Genomic DNA, 20,882 nt, shown 5'->3' on the forward strand with positions numbered 1-20,882 from the left:
CGATCGTAGGCCGTCACGCTCTCGACTTTTTGCAACGGACGCGCGCCGCTCTCGAATGACACGACGACGATTGGCGGCGACCCGTGTCAAAATTCGACGACGGCGATAGGCCGAGCGACGAAGCGGCGCGGCGGTTCGTCCGTCGCTCGGCGAGTGGACATTTACTTTTTCGCGTTTCTCTTTTTTTCTTTCTTTCTTCCTTCCTCGGTTTGCGTTCGCTTGCTGTATGCCGCGGTATGCGGCTGTTCCGCGCGAAGTTAACTATTGGATCCGCCGTTTTGGATATTCTCTCGTGTCCTCCACTCTTCCTTTCGCTGTAGCTTCGGCTTTTTCCGTTTCTCTTTTTTTTCTTCTTTTTTCTTCTTCTTTTTTTTAACTCTGATATTCACTGTTAACACATGCATTGTTCTTTTTTTGCAGTCAGTTTTGCAACTGCGCGCCCGGTTTGGCGCGTCGCCCTTGTAATGCTTGCTTGCTTGCTTGCTTGCTTGCTTGCTTGCTTGCTTGCTTGCTTCTCGCGCCTCTCGCCGCTCGTCTCGAGAGGCCGGTTATCTTTTCTTTTCTCTCCCTCGGATTCTTTTTTCTTTTTTTTTGCTTTTTCTGTTTTTTAGTTTCTTTCTCTCTACCGTGTTTCACGTGGGTCACGCGCGGTTACGTTAAACGACGGAGGACGATTGCGCTTAAGCAACGCGGCCGAGAGGGGGACCGCGCATTTGCTTCGCGCGTCCCCCTCGGCCCGACGGGCGCGGATCCGTGGGTTAATAGAAAAGCGGTAAAGTGTAAGCCATGCTGGTACATCTCGCGTCCGCCGGGTTCTCCTCCTCTTCCCGTGTGATCGAACGAGACGATCCACCGTCGCGATCGTCATCGGCGCGCGATTGTCGCGCCTAGTTTGTTTCGTCTGCTTTTAACGTTCGTAGAAATGGGAATCGCCTGTCCGCGTAACGTAACCGCACGTTTGTCTCTCTCCACTTGGCACCACTCACGCACACACTCTCTCTCTCTCTCGCGCGCGCTCTCTCCTCTCTTTTTCACTCTCTCCCTCTCTATTGTTTTTTTTTCCTTATTACTCTCTCTAAATATGAGCATCCCACAAACCCGCTCCTTAAATCTTAAGCAATCGGATGTTACATCCCCGCGAGTTACGGCTTTTTTTAGTTTTTCTTCGATCTCCCCGACACTCGTACAAACAAACTTAGATAGTATGCACTTTACAGACTCAACACACGGGTGTCTTGACAAACGCTACTTGACAAACGGGACATGGAACAAGTGAGACACAGTTAAAAACGATCGTGATGCACAACGACAATATTCTCTCTGGGCGGAATTTCTCTGTGGGCACCTAGGTAGAGAACGACTACCGCGATTTGCAGTCGGCGGCGGCGGCCGTTTTTTTTTTTTTTTTTCTTATTCACACTTTCGATTAACGAGCACAGAACCACATACACGACGACGGTAAACGAGTGATATCAACCGAAAACTATGCCCAAACGACACGAGAGTACGGAAGACGTTCGAAAGATCTGGAACGTGTGTTTCGCGCATCTTCGCGTCCTTCACGCCAATCGCGGGGGCGTCTTGTGTCGCCTGGATACAGACTCGAACGCAGAAGAAAAATCTGAACCAATAATTACGCCAGATAAAAAGATATTTCATTTTTGTCAAATTTCTTCTTTCAATTTTTTTCTCGAGGATATATTTTTTATTTAACCGTCGACGATACTACAAACTAAAATTTTAAAAATTAGTTCTTCATGCAAAATAATATAAATTTTTCCTTTCTCTCTCTTCTTTGTTATTCTCCTTCTTTCTCTCTCTTGCTATCGTACTCTCGTGACAGTCTACGATTTCGTATTGTCAGTCGAGCCGATGGCTGTGACACGCCCGGGCTCCTATTCTGAAAGTCAAATCGAACGATCCGCATGCGCGATTTTGTAGTTTAAAAACGACCTTCCCGATGCATGGTCGAACGACGTCAAGATTCAGAAGACGACCGGACGTTTTACTCACAATTGCATCAATAGTGCGCAAGTCAAAAAAACAATAATCAATTATTTGTACACACTCCGCCGGACCCACCAGGGGCCAAATTGACACTGTACACTACGATTTGTAAAAATATGAAAGAAGTAAACGCTATTACAATAATTGTTCTCAATTTCACGACAAATTCGCTATAAAGTGTAAGAGAAATTTGATATACTATTAATCGCAAATACGCCGTTGGTGCGCGCACATCGAATATCGTTCTCTGTTACGCTACTTATTGACGAGTAAGAAACAATAAAAGAGTGAAAGCAACACGGTAGTTTTATCATGATAATTTTAAGACAGCGACACAGAAGTCGAAATGAAACGAATGACTTCGAGACGAGGCTAAATTGCAAATGATACACGCACAGTTACGACAATACGCATGACCCACGTACGTGTACTCACATTATCGCCGCGTTACTCGCGATCACTATGGTATGTCCACTACTTTTTTTGATGAAAAGTCACCGAAAATGAAGGGACCTTTATGGTAAAAGCAATATAAACTCAAATGTCGCATGTGGAACGATTTCAAGCATCTCAGCGAGGAAAAATCAGAAGTAACGTACGAAACAAGAAATATGCACAAAAAACGAAAACAAAAAAATTATACACATATATGTGTTAATGTGTTTCTTGCCGCGCTCGAACTCATCGCTCCGTGCACCGTAATTGCTTTACCCTTCTGTCGCATAGCATAGCACGCGCGCGCGCATTCTTTGTTTTTATCTCGCATTCTACCGATCAATTCGCTCTTACAACTTAGCCATCCTTAAATTAAGAAGCACACGGGGGAAGGGGAATCGAGGAACGCGCGGCGGGCGAAGTATCTCCTTACATTCGTGTGCTCCTCGACCCCCATACGCATCTCAATTTATTATGCCTCCGTGGGGAGAGTGTGGAGTAGTGTTTTTGGTTTCTTATTTTTTTAAGATTTTTTGCGATTCTTTTAGCTTTTTTTTATTGATGTTTTTTAGTTGTTGTTGCTGCTGCTGCTGTTTCTGCTGCTGCTGCTGCTTAGTGTATAACGGGTGTTGGTGTTGTATATTTAAAGGAGTGTTTTTTGCTGTGGTAGCGTTACTCTCTCGGTTAGGCGGTGCTCTCGGTAGTGGTGGTGTTCTGCACCGGTTGGCTCTCCTGCAAACACATTGATAAGTATTATTATTTAGCACTTGTGAATGTCGCGAATATTATCGCATATTAGGCATCTAAATATTATCCATATTTCTCTTTCGAAGAAGTTGTACAAAAATTCTCCGAGGCGTTGTGGATCACACTATTGCTGGATTTAGTTGTCAGATTAAAGTTGTGATTTCTGTAAATTTCAAATGTTTCATGAACATTTCAGTTCACTTCATTACAGAGAAGAACAACCTGACACGGATCAACTGAAACGTTCGCAAAACTTTGGAAACAAACTCGCAAAAAACGCGGCTTCAGCCCGGGAACGCAATCCAGCATTTTTCCAGCCCGCAGAAGTCTCGACTATCAAACTATGCTGTTACCAGGAATGCAGACTTTCTCGAGGGACATAACGAGAACGAAAGTAGGAAAGGCTGGGAACAGTGGAAGAAAATAAATCCGAAGGTGTGGGTGCGAAAACGAATAACTGAAACGAACTCACCCGCGAGATCGGAAAGAGGAAAAAATAAAGCAAACATTACCTGTGGAGCAGGGGCAGCGGCAGGTGCATCCGTATCTTTAGGTGCATCCGACTTCTGCTCCGACTGAAAAGAGTAGAAAAAGAATGTGCAAATAGTGTGTGCCAAGCATTGCTGCCGTATGTATATATTCACAGAGATTCGTCGACAGACCGCGTACTCGGGAAACCATCTCTCGTTCGCACACCGGGTATCATTCATGCCTGGTCACTTCTATTAAACCCAGGATTAAACCCGACACTAGACCAGACTAGAAATCTCGGACATTCGTGTATCATGACGAATGAACCAAGGAAACAGCAACGATATCTCGAATATTATTTACTGAGAACAATATTTGTGAAGTAAAAAATATTCGTGGAATTACATACAAAAGAAGTATTAGATTGGTACAGAAGGCCAAGTATGCCAAATAAAATACAAAATTAAATTATCCAAGTTCGAGATTAATCATTCTTGTGAATAAAATGACATATGCATATAATAACATTAACTCGGTATTTTTTCAGACACCTAATGAGGACTCCCTATTTTCCTTTTTATACTCAAACTTTTTACGAGAATCTAATAGAAAAATGACAAATCTTGATTTACTTATCGAATGTTATTGGAAATATCGTTACTTATTTCCCCTAACAATCAGCAGTCATGATGCACAAACATATAAACATAATATCAGGTAGAAAACGTATGTGATTCTATATTTAGTTAATGACCAGACGTTAATGATGCTTAGTATGTATACCAAACTCTATCTCTAGATCGCTCCTAATTTGTGGTCCTGACATTTCACGATACTGAGAGGCGTTACATTGGATAGCTCCCGATTTATGGCTTGTATTTAAGGTGCTCCGTCGAATGCACATGGGGAAAGGGAAACAGAATAGTGCAATCCATTGAAGAGGGGATAAATATTTACACTGAGAGTTAATAGTACACTGAGAGAAATTATCCGATAAAAAAATTAACAAATGGATATTTCTGATTAAATTTAATCGGATACTTTCATAATGGCACTTCATCGGATAAACCGATATTTCTCATCGGATGCTTCCTGATCAGATACAAAAATTCATCGGTAATTTGATCGAAAATATCCGTTTGTTAATTTTTTATCGGATAATTTCTTTCAGTATACATATAGGGCGAATTATCGCGAGCTACAACGATCATATAACAAACTTCCGTACGAGCGTCTCGTGCAACGCGGAGAAAATCGTCTTGTAGAATCTTCCGCGGATAAAGGAGATGCGAGATGGCGCGAATTATCTCCTATCTATTCGACCAAGGTAGAGGAATCGAAGTGTAATACCTGACCGGATTTATCGCAGGATTCAGGAGGAATATCGGCGGCTTGCACTCGAAGGGAGGTGACGGGAGAAGGAGCAGAATTGGATTTGCGAGCGCCCGAGGGTGGCAGGTTCTCTACAGCGTTCGTCCGTTGGCACGAAGTGACACGAGGCTGTCGCAGAAATCGTCGTCTGTAACGTGGTCGCGGATTTGTCTGCGAATTACCGCCAACCTCGCCGCCAATATGCTCGCCGTCATCGACCACCTAACAAGCGTCGTAACATGACACAATCCATGCTGTCTCTGACTTTAGAAAATTCGAGACGAGGAGAGGAGGAGCACGGTGTTCCCGTTCTTATAGATCGCATCGGAGAAAAGATCATGGATAAACGAAGTAGAACAGATAGTATATCACGATACAATGCACATTATACAAAAAGACTTCGACCGTATACGCATTGAAGATACAAGTGTACAGTCAAAGTGTACAAAAAAATGCAGCTAAGGTTAAAGATAAGGTATCTTTTACAAAAAGTTAAAAACAAATAATAAAAAAAAAAATGCTTTATTTGTAATTAGAACATAAAAATGAGATGAATGTACAGTTTGTATCAATCGAAAGTCTGAAGAGCGAAGTTTGGAAAAAACCGTACATAGTAGAGAAAGAGTCATTCATGATTGAGACATTCGACATTGGAATCTCCGTTTCGTCCATTGTATCGCCGGTATACAATCAGAAAAGACGAGTCCGAGTAACCATGTCAATTTGTGTCTCTCACCTGGCCATCCTGGCTGCGAGGACGTCGCGGGGGTCCACCACCCCTGCCTCCGCGGAAGTTACGACGGAAGTAGCGTCGTGACGGTCCGCCACGTCCTCTTCCACCACCACGCGGTGGGGCACCTCCTTCGCCGGTCCCTTCCGCCTGCTCACCGCCCTCCCCAGGGTTCTCACCTTGCTGGGGAGCTGGCCCGGAACGCCGTGCTCCGCGGTAGTAGCCATCATATTGGCGACGCATCCTGTAGCGTCGCTGCTGCTGGGGCTGCTGGCCACCACCCTCGGCCGCGTTGCCTTCATCGGCCGTCCTTGCTTCACCTGATTTAATCATTCGTCAGTCAAACGTTTGCAGGTACATTAGGAACAAACAGTCTCAACGAAATGGCATACGTGAGGATACCGACGATGCATACCTGAATCGTAGCCCTCCTGGCCTTCGCGGGGTCTACGTTGCGGTCTACCGTTTCCGCGTCTGGGATATATCCAATGTGCGGAACGGTAGCCACGGCGCTTATCCGCGGCATAGGGCGAGCCCTTCACGGCTTCACCAGCTGGTCCGGTGACATTCGCCGCTTCGTGGCCCTTCTCGCCGATGACGACGTCGAACTCCACGACCTCGCCATCGCCGACGCTACGCACGGCCTTTCTCGGGTTGTTCTTTACGATGGCCGACTGCAATCACAGGTAACATTGAAATATCGTATATTTTAAGAAAGAGAATGTGGCTTCGCACTACTGAAGCGTTTTGAAAAACTTACTTGATGTACAAACACGTCCTCTCTGGTGTCATTCCTGTAACAATAAAACAAAAAATTGCATTAAAGGCGATCGATATTTATATTCTTACACGAATGGCATTCCTACTAGCCTTTGAAATTTGATTAGTATTTGAGTTTTCTCTCTTTTCATTATATTATATATTAGATTTTTTTGTGTAAAAGATTTCTCGTATTTGCCGAATAACGTAGGAAATGAAATTATCTACTTTCCAAATTTCTTGGAGTGAAATTTCATTCGAAAAATAGAGGTGACTAGCTGAGTCATTCAAATTCACGAGTATTTCTTTACTCATATAAGCTGATATTCATAGTCGGATCTTATATTTAAGATTGTCTTAAGTTTCCCTTCAAATATTCCATAGTTAATGAAATGATCTGTACATCATCTGAAGATGAATTTAACACAGTCTTAAATATAAGATCCAACTATAAGTGCTGGCCATAAAGTTAATTCGTTACTCTGATTCGTCAAGTGAATATTTTCATTCGAAATTGAGCAGTAAATCCGATGTACTTCACTGTTACAAACAAGCACATATTCACATATTCACAAGCACATATTCACTCTAATTGATTGAAACATTTACTCATATGGAATTCACTCTGAACTGAAGCGAAACGTTTACTCACGCAATCTCGAGTGGCAGTATTTTCACTATTGCTTTGAGTGTAAATACTGCCACTCGTTTTGAGTGAAATTCCACTCCAAGAAGTTTAGAGAGTACTTTCGAAAGACTGATTATTTTCACGAATAAAATCAACAACATCGACTCGATATCTTTTTAGACATTTGAACTCCCCATTCTCCTTCTTAAATATTCAAACTTCCTACGAATTTAATAGAAAAGTAGCAAATCTTTCGTGAAAAACATTATATATATTTTTTTCTTTTTTTTCGTGAGGATAACAGGCGCGCGCGTGATTGCTAATTTCGTATTGATAAATTATTGGAAAACGCAATGGCTGCGACGTCATTTTCTGACGTCTTGGATGAGAATCTCGCGCGGAAATTTTGTTATATGATCAAGAAGAAAAGCTTAACAATCGCGCCCACCTATTTAACGTCCGTGCGTAATAACATAGCAGAAATTTCGCTCAATCATGTCAGCATGACGTCCGTCTGCATTCTCCACGAAGTTCCGCGCGCATGTACAATACAGCATGTCGCAAATATGTAGCGCATGCACGTCTCTCGCGCGCATGAATTCGCGAGCGCACGGACGTAATCGGAATCCATGAAGCTGCGGAGCAAAGCACGGAGTTGAGAGGTCGTCGAACCTCGCGGCGCGGTGCAATCGGAAGGGGGGAGGGAGAGGGGAGGGAGGGAGGAGAGGGAGAGAGAGAGAGAGAGAGAGAGAGAGAGGAAGAGAGAGAGAGAGAGAATATACCCGTAACACAAACGCCAGCTGCCAAACTAGACAACCCCCTCCCCTCCCGCTTTCGTGCGGCATCAACAAAATCAGATGGATCAGGTGCACGGAGATCAAAATTCGGAACTGTACGCGGCGAATTCAGCAAGATCGATACTTCCCTAGGGTAGGATCACGTCATAGTTAGCCCCGTGCAATAATTAATTCCGCTAGGAACGCGATTACACATTTTCCCAAATCGCAATTGTCAAGAGTCGCGTGCAACAAAACCGCTTTCACGGCTTATTTCGATATTCAGCTCGAGTTTCAATTACCAAATATGTGGCAAATAAATGCGATGTATATATCCACGTCAGCTCGTCTCATCGGCTATGCATTTAATTGATCGGCTATACGGTTTGGTCATAAGCTCTGTTGGTTACGTTTTACACGCAAATTGGTAGACACGGCGACATTGTAACGTCGGTCACCGGTGACCACCGTGACAGTCAATGTATTAATCTTTATTCCGATACGCTTGAAACTATCAGGGGATTGTCTCGTCGAATAGGATAGATAACATCATAAAGTGGGCATCAACTCGACATTTTTTATGCATCTAATCAAGACTTCCTATTTTCCTGTTACCCAACTTTCCTACGAGAATTTAATAGAAAACTGGCAAATCTTTTGTATCAATTTAAAACCCAAATAGACTTTCATGATTATCACAACATAAAACAATCGATGGTGGAATCTTCACAATTTTTTAAATTATTTTTATGAGACAAATATACTATATTAAGTGAATCGTTTAATTTCCGTGTCGCACTTGGTAGATATTGGAGGTATTGAACATCTCCATCAGGATATATCTTAAGTCGCGGCAAACGTAGGTATTCGTAGATCAACTAATTACTTTTACATTTGATTTGCGCTATAATCCCGTACAATCGAACTGCTCGTTCGTTGCAATGTCCAATTATTTCGCATTCGAGCAGGGCGCGCACGCATTAGCTGATTATAAATAATTCTAACTTCACTCGCGCAGTTTCGCTCAGGAGCTTAGGACTAATGAGTATCTACGTTGAACGAATTTGGTGAGTTGTGTGTCTTACATCATGGATCGATGCCGAATTAGTAGCTATGATCCAATGGGTGACAAGACAAAATATTATTTTTCCATTGCAGTAAAACCGAGTTTGTCAAATTGAACAAACCGGCGAATGAGCAATGGATTCCAAATGAGCCATAAGATTCCATTTAAGTGCTAATCAAAGCTAACAACTTCAGAATAACGTGAATCCCGGGATAAATTAAAATTTCCCAGTATTAAAACTCAGATAGACTTTCATCATTAAATAATTAATGCTGGAATCTTTATCGATGCTGGAATCTTTATTGATGCTGGAATTTTTTCAATTATTTTTGAGGTTTTATGAAATTTTGCAGTACTAAAACTCAGATACGCGCGATAAGTTTTCATCATTAAACAATCAATGCTGGAATCTTTATTGATGCTGGAATTTTTTCAATTATTTTTGAGGTTTTATGAAATTTTGCAGTACTAAAACTCAGATAGGTTTTCATCATTAAACAATCAATGCTGGAATCTTTATCGATGCTGGAATCTTTATTGATGCTGGAATTTTTTCAATTATTTTTGAGGTTTTATGAAATTTTGCAGTACTAAAACTCAAATAGGTTTTCATCATTAAGCAATCAATGCTGGAATCTTTATCGATACTGGAATTTTTATTGATGCTGGAATTTTTTCAATTATTTTTGAGGTTTTATGAAATTTTCCAGTACTAAAACTCAGATACGCGCGATAAGTTTTCATCATTAAACAATCAATGCTGGAATCTTTATCGATGCTGGAATCTTCATTGATGCTGGAATTTTTTCAATTATTTTTGAGGTTTTATGAAATTTTGCAGTACTAAAACTCAAATAGGTTTTCATCATTAAGCAATCAATGCTGGAATCTTTATCGATACTGGAATTTTTATTGATGCTGGAATTTTTTCAATTATTTTTGAGGTTTTATGAAATTTTCCAGTACTAAAACTCAGATACGCGCGATAAGTTTTCATCATTAAACAATCAATGCTGGAATCTTTATCGATGCTGGAATCTTTATTGATGCTGGTATTTTTTCAATTATTTTTGAGGTTTTATGAAATTTTCCAGTACTAAAACTCAGATAGGTTTTCATCATTAAACAATCGATGCTGCAATCTTTATTGATGCTGGAATCTTTATTAATGCTGGAATTTTTTCAATTATTTTTATGAGATAAATATACCTCATAAAATTGAGTAAATCGTTTAATTTACTCGTGTCACACTTGATAGATATTTGGGATCGGATACCTCCCTCGGGATTTATCTGAAGTCAAATATAGGTATTCGTAGATCTACGTTGAGCTGTAAGTCTCGCGACACGGATCGATACTGAATTAGTTAATAGCCAGTTATGATCCAATAGGTATCGAGACGAAATATTATTTTCCCATTGCAATAAAACCGGGTTTGTCAAATTTAACGACAAACCGGCGAAGGTTCAATGGGTTCCTATTAAGTACTAATCAAAGCTAACGATTTCAGAAACATGAACCCCTGGATGAACTAAAATTTTCCGATACTAATAATGATCTAATTACCAAGTTAACATGACTAATCCTCGATTTATCATCACTGATATTAGGTACAGAAGATTATATATTTGTCATGTTCGTCAAATATAAAATAGAAAACAAAATATATATATATTATTCAATTCCAATTTCAATCATTTTTACGAATAAAATGGACATCAACTCGAAATTTTTTTATGCATTCAATGAGGGTTTCCTGTTAATACCCAAATTTCCTACGAGAATTTAATAGAAAATTAACAAATCTTTTTACCAACCTAAAGCCCAGTTGCTTTCGCACCCTGCAATACTCTCGCTTCTGACTGTAACTTTTACTAAGTTTGTTGCTGTATCAATATAGCAAAAAATATATATTGTTGTATGATGGAAATTTAATGATTTTAGTCAATATAGTACACTTGTCTCATAAACGTAATTAGCAAATTTATATAATTTCCATCATCGACTGTTTTACGTTGTGGCAATTATGAAAGTCTATTTGAGTATCCAGATAGACCGATAGACGTAAATCTGACGGCAATTTTATACTAGTTGACTTTTAAAAGTTGCATCCCTTATGAATGCCCTTCATATAAAATTCATATTTCTAAAATAAAATAAAATAAATTTTAAAGTAAAATAAATTCTAAAATAAATTTCTAAAATAACATAAAGTAACGAAATAAAAGTATGAAAAAAGTACTTTAAAAGAATTATCAAAATTTGCTCAAAACACAAATGTGTTATATAAAATGCAATATGAAAATTTGAGTGTAACTTTAAGTAAATTTATTGCAGCATCAATATAATGATTATTGTACATATAAGTATCACTGTATGATGTAAATTAAACGATCCATTCAATACAGTGTATTTGCTTCATAAATATAACTTAAAAAATTGTAAAGTTTCCACCATCGATTGTTTTACGTCGTGATAATCATTAAAATCTGTCTGGGCTTTAGCTTGATACAAAAGATTTGTTAGTTTTCTGTTAAATTCTCGTATAGGAAATTTGGGCATATTTTCATATCACATTTTCCATAATACGTTGTTTTAATCATTATTTTAGAATAGCTTTTCGTATTTATATATCGTCATTTTATGTAATAAATATGAGTGTCATATAAACTACTGACAAAAGGGACGCAATCTTTACAAATTGACTAATAAAACTGCTGCCAAACTGATATATATACTATGTAAAACTGCCTATTTCTGGGTAATGCCTCAAATTGAAACTATTTTCTAGCAATTCTAAAATCGCATAGCGTACCGCCCGAAATTCTTCTCGCCATTGTTATGAACTATCCGCCGTAAAATGGCTTCCTCTCGCTTGTACATTTAGGCCATCTTTGCCATAAGGTTTCCGGCGAGATTACCAGCGAGACCATCGCGCGAACGGTTCTTGCGCGGTTACTCTAAGCTGCATTAATAAATCCACGGCATTCCTTCGAATGAGGAAAAAGAAAAACGCGCTCGTAAAACCGCATTGGCAAGATGCGAGAGGCGAAACCGTGGAGTACGTGAACTTCATCGCGAGAAACGAAGAGAATAGCAAAGAGAACAGAAGAACATGTGTTGCTAATCGCGCTTTCGCATTTTCTGGGTATCGATCATGGAAGCGATCATGAATCTTTTCCTCCAATACAAACACATGGAGAGTAGCTATTTCTATATATTTTTAAGGTTAGATTTTTCACTTTGCACACGGGTTCAATCTAAGGGAAAACATTCATGATCGAAATGTATCTCGTGTATCTTTTTCTACCGTGAACTCATGAAAAGTGAAAAGTTTCACGCGACGATTTTCAAATTTCCATTATTCGGAAAGTTACGCGATCGGTCGATCACGTCGAGTTCACGTGAAACTTTTCACTTTTCTGCCTGAAAAAGTTACGCGTGTGATCGCTATCCTGGAGACGCGTGTTTACGAAGTCGATACGTAGTCGATGCGTAGGACCCGGGATAAGTATAAGACACACGGCGATTCGCTGGCACGGTCCAACGAAAGCGTTCTATATTTACAAGTAGTCGCATCGTAACGGGCCGCGTTTCTAACGTTTTGCGGCGAGAATCGCTGGTGTCCAGTGCCGGTGAAAGTGCGCGTTCGAGAGCTCCCGGAGAGGTGCGACTTGCGCGCCCGTTCGCCGCCGAGTCTGAGGGCTCTCGCACACGGATTCACGTAGCCGTGAACATAAGACGTAAACTCAAGCTAAAGAACCAATCGTTGTATCGCTTGAAGATTCTCCCAGCTAGAAGAAGATTGAAAATGAACGTATAAGTAGGATTCAGACTGAGTGATTTGGATTTCAACCAAACGAATCCTATAGTTACTCTTGCACACCATCAGATTTACACGGCAGTTCTGTCTCATTCTAGAGCACACAAAACTATAGCAAAATCCTGATTGGTTCTTCAGCTAAAACTACGTCTCATGTCTACAGTTACGGCAATTCGCGTGCGAAAGCCTTAAAGGTTCATAGCCACAACGTTAGAATTCTGTTCGATTTCCTTTGCCGGATATAAGAGTTACTAGAAATGACTGCAACATTTAGATTCAGTTCACTTCCATATATGGCACTTGTGACGGTAAGTTTTTCATTTGGATGATATCACTTTTTACGAAGTTATAGTGGAGTAATGATCACTTGTATTGCTTCTACCATAAGATTATATGTGCAAAATGGCAATATTCAGTATTATGGGTGACCGGGATTGTATGGTCAGGGGTGTATTATCATGTGCTTTTTTTAGTATTTGTCTTGAGAGAAATAGTACACTGAGAGAAAAATTATATTAAAATCAACAAATATTTCCTTGATGAGTTCTTTGATTAACATATTTACTTATATCTACATTCTCTTTATTTAAACCAAATATTATTTATTTAAATCAAGTAAAAAATATTTGATTTAAATAAAGAGAATGTATATTTAAGTAAAAATATGTTAATGACGCCCATCAAGAAAATATTTGTTAATTTTAATATAATTTTTCTTTCAATGTAGGTACAAAATCGCGAAATGGTCCTTTTCGAACATAAATACTTTTCTCTAAGATTTACTAAAATCGGAATAATATTACAGTTAAAAAATAAAAAAAATTGTTTTGATAATAGCAAAGAAAATTTTCGAGCCTCTCGAAATTTTTTATTAATATTCTCCATTGTGACTGAATAAAATTAAACGCTAGAATGAAATTTCTTGCAAGTATATGATATACTTTTTAATAATAAATGCAATTTTTATTCACAGATTAATTGAAATAGAGCATAAGAACGAAAGAAATAAAATTGGCTTATATTTAAGAACCGGCAGGAGGACTGTGAAGACCTTTCGTGGAGACTATTTCCGGAACTACTAATCAAAATACGTAATTTATATGTGGCTTTCTTATCCTGTACTATTGGGCAACTGAATCTAATATTAGCAAAAAGGCCCATGTTGCTGCATGTTCGTATTTTGATTATTACAAAACAAAATATACAGTTAACAGGGTTGTCGTGGCGTGTATTAGTATACAGAAAAAAGTTGCCTCTATCATGTTTATACAGTCAATCCAACAATTAATTGCCTGAGAAGTTGTAACTTTGAAATTCTAAAATATAGACACCTAGCCCCGATCTTCCCTAAATTTCTCACGAACGGTGCAGACATAAATCGCATGAAAGTACTTTAAGTACGAATGTGTTTTATTGTGCGATAAAAATATGCTATTTTATATTTTTTATAATTTTATGATTTTGGTTTAAGTGAATAAACTCCTTAAAAACAATGAGCGCGAGGGCGCTCATCAACCTGGCGACAGAGGAGGAGGAACGCGACGGCAACCGGAAGAACCGAGCGAGGCGTGCACCGCGTCCTTTAATCTTCCCCCTTCCCTTCTTTTCTTTTCCTTCCGGTCGCGTCGACGACGTGGCCTTTTCCCTTGACCGCGGGACCCGCTTCGACTCGCGCGACTCGTCAGCGAACGGAAACGCGCACTCGCCGTCGTCGCCGGAGGTTCTGCGCGCGGCGCGGCGCGACACGACACGCCGAGGAACCCGGCGTTGCTGAGTCTGACGCGAACGAAGGATTTCCTGGCGCCCGGCCAGAGATAAACGGCGGGATCTCGAAAATAGCGAGGAAGCGGCTCTGCGCGTCGCTCCTGTGCCCGCGCACGTGCCGAATGAGGTGTCTATTTTCCGTGCGGCAGAATGCCAGGTCGAGGTTGCAGGTCGAGTCGACTTGCAGCGGGAGAAACCGACGGTTTTCCTAATATTAGCGACTAGTTTCACCCTTATAAGTTCCGTGGGATCGATTGATTAGTCGCTCGCGCGACTTTAGATATATCGTGTCAAGCGCCTCGTCTCCGAGTTCAATATGCAGTAAGTAAAGCAATCTTGATCAATTTCTCAAGGAGTTTGTTCACCAGATATGTATCTTCAAGGCGCCTAAGGAGCGTATTTTCAGTGGCGCATCAAGGGCGCTACTCAGAAATTCACTATTTACCAAACGAAAAATTATCTAAATCATGAATATTATTTTGAAACTAATTTCGTAGTAATTTCTTGTTACGTTTCATTCAGTACAATGCCACTCAAAGATAAATAAAACAGCAGTTTTCTAGTCTAAAATAATTTTTGCATTGGTAATTTTTTTATTTGAATAGTATCACCTTTTACGAAGTTATAGTGGAATAAGTCATTCATATTATTTCTATCGTAAAATTATATGTGCAAAAAATTCCGATATTCAATATTAAACATTTGTTCTGAACGGTGCATATAACCTGCATAAAACTTTAACTACGAATACATTTTACTGCGTTAAATGTTACGTCAAATTTTTGTATAATTTTAAACGTTTTGGCTTAAGTGAATGAATTCCTGAAAGCTCTTGTGTCTCTGCCGCGGTCATCTTGATTTATAACGTCAGAAGAATGAGAAAATTCTTGCGAAGTGTGTAGAAATAAGATATGTTCATAAAATATAATACTTGCAATCAACCGAGCATATCTGCAAAATAGTTCAAACATTTTCCTTTTGGTCTAACAATCAATAAATAACCATAAAATTGGCATGAAAAATTGTGAAAAAACAGATAAAAAAGATAGGTTGTACGTGTCACGCGATTTATTGATTGTTACAGTAAAAAAAGGAAAACGTTCAGACTATTTTATAGATATGAAATAATCCGAAATAATGTAAAACGTACAAATTGATTGCAAATATCATTTTATAATTGTATCTTTTTATTTACCGTATTTTGCAAAAATTTTATTTCACTATATTTTGCAAGAATTTTTTACGTACATTTTTTTTTTTCGCTCCTGACATTATCAATCAAGAGTTCTGCGGAAAGTTAAGAGCCTTAAAGCGGTATTCATAGTCGAATCTTATATTTAAGATTGTCCTAAATTTATATTCAGATGTTTTATAGCCAATGAAACTAGTCGTCTAGTATCTGAATATAAACTTAAAATGATAATAAATATATGTGAGACCTAACTATATATACAGGGTGTCCCGAACCTCCATGATGACCCTTGGTGAGAACAAAGAACGGATTGAGGTGAACAAGAAAGTCCTGTGCCGTTTTGCGATATTCGCAATAATAGTCGAGATATTAACAAAAAAGTCCTCTATCATTTTGCAAATGATAGATTTTTAAATATTAAAGAAAATTGTTACATATATAATTGTATACCATAATGCATAAATTTTCTTTAATTAATATTTAAAAATCTATATGGTAATTTACAAAATGGTAAAGGACTTTTTTGTTCAGTTTGATTTAATGTTTAAGTATACAACGGCAGACGGCGCCACTGCAGCTCTACTATATTGCGTGTGATCATTTACCAATCTTTTTTAATTAATATCTCGACTATTATTGCGAATATCGCAAAACGGTACAGGACTTTCTTGTTCACCTCAATCCGTTCTCACCAAGGGTCATCATGGAGGTTCGGGACACCCTGTATAAATGTGTGTGTCGGTTTCCTTAATATTAGCGATTAGTTTTGCCCTTATAAGTTCCATGGAATTCGATTGATTAGTCGCTCGCGCTTTAGATCCTTAAGTTTATGTTGTGGAGACGTAATGAGATAATTAATGTGAAAAAAAGTAGAAAGTTAAACTGAACAATAATATAAATAAAATAGCGATAATATCGTGTCAAGCGCCATCGTGTCGCCTTTAGTCAGTTTTTAAATTATTAATCGTAACTTCTTATTAAATAATTTGTCTCATGTAGATGGAATAAGAATATCCGATAAGACGATGAAAGCAACGAAACGTCGATAACGACGGAATACACGCTGACCAAGACAGAAAGTAAACAGAGTTTTATCTACCTTGCTTCAAAATTTATCGGAAAGTTGTTCGAACAGCCAACTCATTGATTATTCTCTCGTGCTACATGACTAAAGAGACTACGATGTATGGCTGTTGACATTAACGCACATTAACGACAGGTCGAACGTTTTCCCGCCAAACAGTCGCAAACGTGAGAGCCGGTTAGCACAAGTAAGATAAGCAAACTTCTAAAAGATACCTTAAAGATGTCCTATGCGTGTTTTTTAGATTTTTAAAATATCTTTTAGAAATTTGTTCTGCTTGGAAATATATTTATGGAATACCTGGCGGAAGTCGCGAGAGTTATTCGAACGCGCAACGAATCGGCAACTGCAATTTCAAGCGGGACTCGTGAATTACGACGAGGGAAAACGCGCTGTGTCACGGGGAGAAACAATTGGGACGTGTGTAAATGCGTATTCGGCCGATTTTCATCGAAAATGCAGCAGTTCGTGAACGGGGCGACCCTTCGACGCTCGCGGTTGTAGCGCAAAATAGGCGTTTAAATTAATAGCGCATGACTAAGCCTTACACCCACGCGTGCCAGATAGGTCTACGTATCCTTTCTCGTTCAGTGTTTCGTGAAGCAAAGATGAACGAATTAACAAAAAAAAAAAAAAAAAAAAAAAAAAAAAAAAAAAAAAAAAAAAAAAAAAAAAAAAAAAAAAAAGAGATGAATAAACGAGTCGTGAGATAATCGCAAGGTAACAATTACTAACCTGTTGATGAACCCGTATCCACTCTTGACGTTAAACCATTTAACAGTCCCGGTCACTTTGTTAGCTGAAATCGCAAAAACAACGTGTGATTAATCTAATGACGTAAAATCCGTTGATTATACACATACGCGCGCGCGCATGCGGGGAAAATATTTTAGTAAAAGTTACGTGAAAATTTTCTATCTTATTTTGCAACCTGTTTTGTCGAGCTGTCTATACTGGCATTGTACACGGAAAGTGAGGTGATTGGATTAAGCAAATTTCTGATTCTGGTTCTGAACGAACTAAATATGAACGAATCCTGACTGAAGTGACCACAATTCTATTTAAGTTAACCAGATTTTTAGTTAACTTGAATGAATTCTGATAACTTTAACCAAGATTTCTGTTGATATTTGACCAGAAATTGGTTAATCCAACCAACCTTTTCAGTGTAGTATAAATCACTACAAAAATAACAAATTTTGCGATCTACCGAAAACACAACATCCTAAAAGCATTCAATTACAAAAATTTTGTAATAAATAATCACACACGCATACAACATTCTTTAAATAGACAGTAATATCTGTACGGTTCAAAATTTAAAAAAATTGTAACTTTAAAATTATTGTAACTTTTACTACAATATTTTCTCAATTTGTACAATCTACTGAAAGTGTGATTGTACCTATAAAACTTATTGAAAAACAAAAAAGGGAAAAGGAAAAACAGCACGCCTAAGGGTCGTGGTACACAGAAAAACTTAAGCAGTAAAACGCAAGCAGTAAGCAAATTGACCAATCACAGTTGCTGATTTTTCTTACAAGAATCAACGATTGTAATTGGTCAATTTGCTTACTGCTTTTCTGTATGCCACGGCACTAATTAGCGAGACCAATTAAGCGCGAGAGACGCATGACGAGAATTTACTGATAATTGCGCGAGGGAAAATTTCGTAGCGTTACGATGTATACGAGTAGAGGAATAGCGTCGAGCATACATATTATCGCCAAGGTGGTCGAGCGACCTTGAAGAAGGGAATAATAGAATATCTGACGATACAAACTTATATTATCGCCACGTGTTTACAAGCAGACGACCGTTGCTTCGGAACTCGACGATCTTACAGTGCCCGTGACGAGTGATGTTTCCAAGAATAATGCAACGTATTAGAGCTAACAGAAAATCGACACGTGTTCGGCGGGAATAACAATACGATTGCGAGAGGAACATGACGCGGGAAGAATCGATGATAACCACGCTCGATCCGCATTTCTCACGAAACTATCGAGCGAATGCATTCTCTTGTTGCACCTCTCGCGAGACACGATCACGAGGGAGACACGCCGCGGTCGGAATTATCACGGGTATTCATGGTGGGAATAAAATCCGCTCGCTCGGTCAACTCGCGCGCTACAGAGAACGTTGTCCGATTTCGCCCTGCGACGAAAATACGATAAGAGACTCGGATCTATCTTCATAACAGCCTCGCGCGCGACCTTGGAGCGGAATCCAAACAAGGTCGTGATCGAAGAACGAACTGTAGAAATGATAAATTGGGTATTGATGATACTCGAAATTGCTCGAGAATCACCTGGGAAACGAGGTAGCGATCACAAAGGCACGTGTAACGCGTACAACAACATGGAGCACGGTTAGCTGGCTGGCTGGCTGGCTTGCTTGAACGTGATGCGAGTGCATTTCTCAAAAATAACGCGTCTTGACTGTATGCCACAAAATAACACGGTGCGCAAGTTTCGGCAGGATTCGCGAGGCTGGACTTGCATCATTTCCTAAATAGATATGGGGAACCTTGGGAAGGTTAGAGTCGCGCGACCTTATAGCGCGAGCAGAGCACATGTCTCGTTCTGACTCCACAAAATTTTGCATATTGCGACAAGAAATGCGCGACGCTTTCGCCAAATTTGTCGAGCGAATTCGCCCGAATGCGAAGGAGAAACTCGAGATTTCGGTGGAGGACGGCCGGTCGAATCGAGCAGATGCCGCGACGCACGTGCTCCCGCACCGGGAAGCATGTTGCAGCCGCGACGACCGCGCGCTTACATAACGGCGAAGCGTGGAGCGCGCGGGACGACGGGCACTTCGGATCGGCGCGATCGACGCTTCGGCGAGGACGTCGATCCGCGGATCGACGTCAGCGGGATCCCGGAGAGCTTTCCGCGCGGCGGTTCCCCGCTTTGTAGGTTATACGTTTCACGACACACGACGCGACGTGACGCGACGCGGCGCAGCGCCGTGAGGATAAACGGAAAGCGCGGCGTTGGCGAAAATCGATGGTCAAGCGAGGGAGCCTCGCGGAAGAGCCGCACGGCGACGAGGAAACCGGCATCCCGAGACGCCCGAGGAGTCACGTCGGCGAGGCGCGGCGGATCCCCGGAACGTGGCTGGCCGAATTCCGCGCGCCGCCGGCGACCACATGGCTCCTGGCGACGTAACGCCGTGAAGAAGCGTGCGGACGCCATTACGGACGGCGGAGAGGCGACCGTTCGCGACGAAAACTCCGACGAGCGTGTCCGCTCGTCTCGTTCTTCGACTTACCGATGACCATCTTCTGCTGGACAGCCTTAGGTTGTTCGGGCTGTTTCTCCGGGTCAGCCATCGTGGTGTTGGTGTTAAATACACGCCGCTGCCGAACCTAGATGTTACCCAGTTCCTCTTGGTTTGGATGTTAAAACCCGTCTGAAGTTGGACGGCTGTTCGCTCAGGATACTAACGGAGAGACAACAGCGTGCCCCTCTAACGCGCGCGCCGATTGGTCGACGCAGCGTCTCGCCGGCGCGCGTCTACCAATCGCGCGTCCCGAGCCTTCACGGAGACACGCGAAATTTGACGAGCGCTGCCGATGGACAACCAGTGGCGGCGTCATCGACGCGGCGGCTCGACGTGACGTTGCTTCGTAACAGTGCGTATTGTGTGTAACGCACGCCCGAAATTGGCAGACCCCCTGATTACTTCGAGTCCTCCTTCTCCCCTTCCCTCGATCCTCTCAGCCGACGCCGGTGTGTCCTGAAGGATACAGTATGTAATATCTCTATGACAATAATAAGATTTCGATTGATCTTATCCACGTTGTTTAACAGGCTCTCTCGAAGCTATCCACTGAGATACTTCGCTTATTCCGAAAAAAAGAATCGTTAAAGCAACGATGTTAAAGCAAAGTATGCAATTTTCGCATCCCCTTCGATTGTTATGTGTTATTTCTTTCTTAATTTATGTGTTATTTCTTTCTTATTTCTGTCCCCTCTCTCTCTCTCTCTCTCTCTCTCTCTCTCTCTCTCTCTCTCTCTCTCT

The 20,882-nt window shown here is 40.5% G+C and overlaps 1 protein-coding gene across 1 annotated transcript; it reads right to left on the minus strand.

Moving 5' to 3' along the window:
• Nucleotides 1-2,981: 2,981 nt before the first annotated feature.
• LOC116843579 (Y-box-binding protein 1-like) lies at nt 2,982-20,295 on the minus strand. The gene is made up of 7 exons (XM_032814050.1): nt 20,130-20,295; nt 17,589-17,652; nt 6,522-6,555; nt 6,177-6,435; nt 5,768-6,081; nt 3,702-3,764; nt 2,982-3,174 (listed from the first exon to the last, which is right to left on the minus strand). The coding sequence occupies exons 1-7, from the start codon at nt 20,188-20,190 to the stop codon at nt 3,127-3,129; spliced, it is 843 nt and encodes a 280-aa protein (XP_032669941.1). The 5' UTR covers nt 20,191-20,295; the 3' UTR covers nt 2,982-3,126.
• Between the last annotated feature and the right edge of the window lie 587 nt (nt 20,296-20,882).

Source organism: Odontomachus brunneus, unplaced genomic scaffold, assembly GCF_010583005.1.
Source record: "Odontomachus brunneus isolate Ranch 3 - 2012 unplaced genomic scaffold, Obru_v1 Obru_scaffold_033, whole genome shotgun sequence".
NCBI lineage: Eukaryota > Metazoa > Arthropoda > Insecta > Hymenoptera > Formicidae > Odontomachus > Odontomachus brunneus.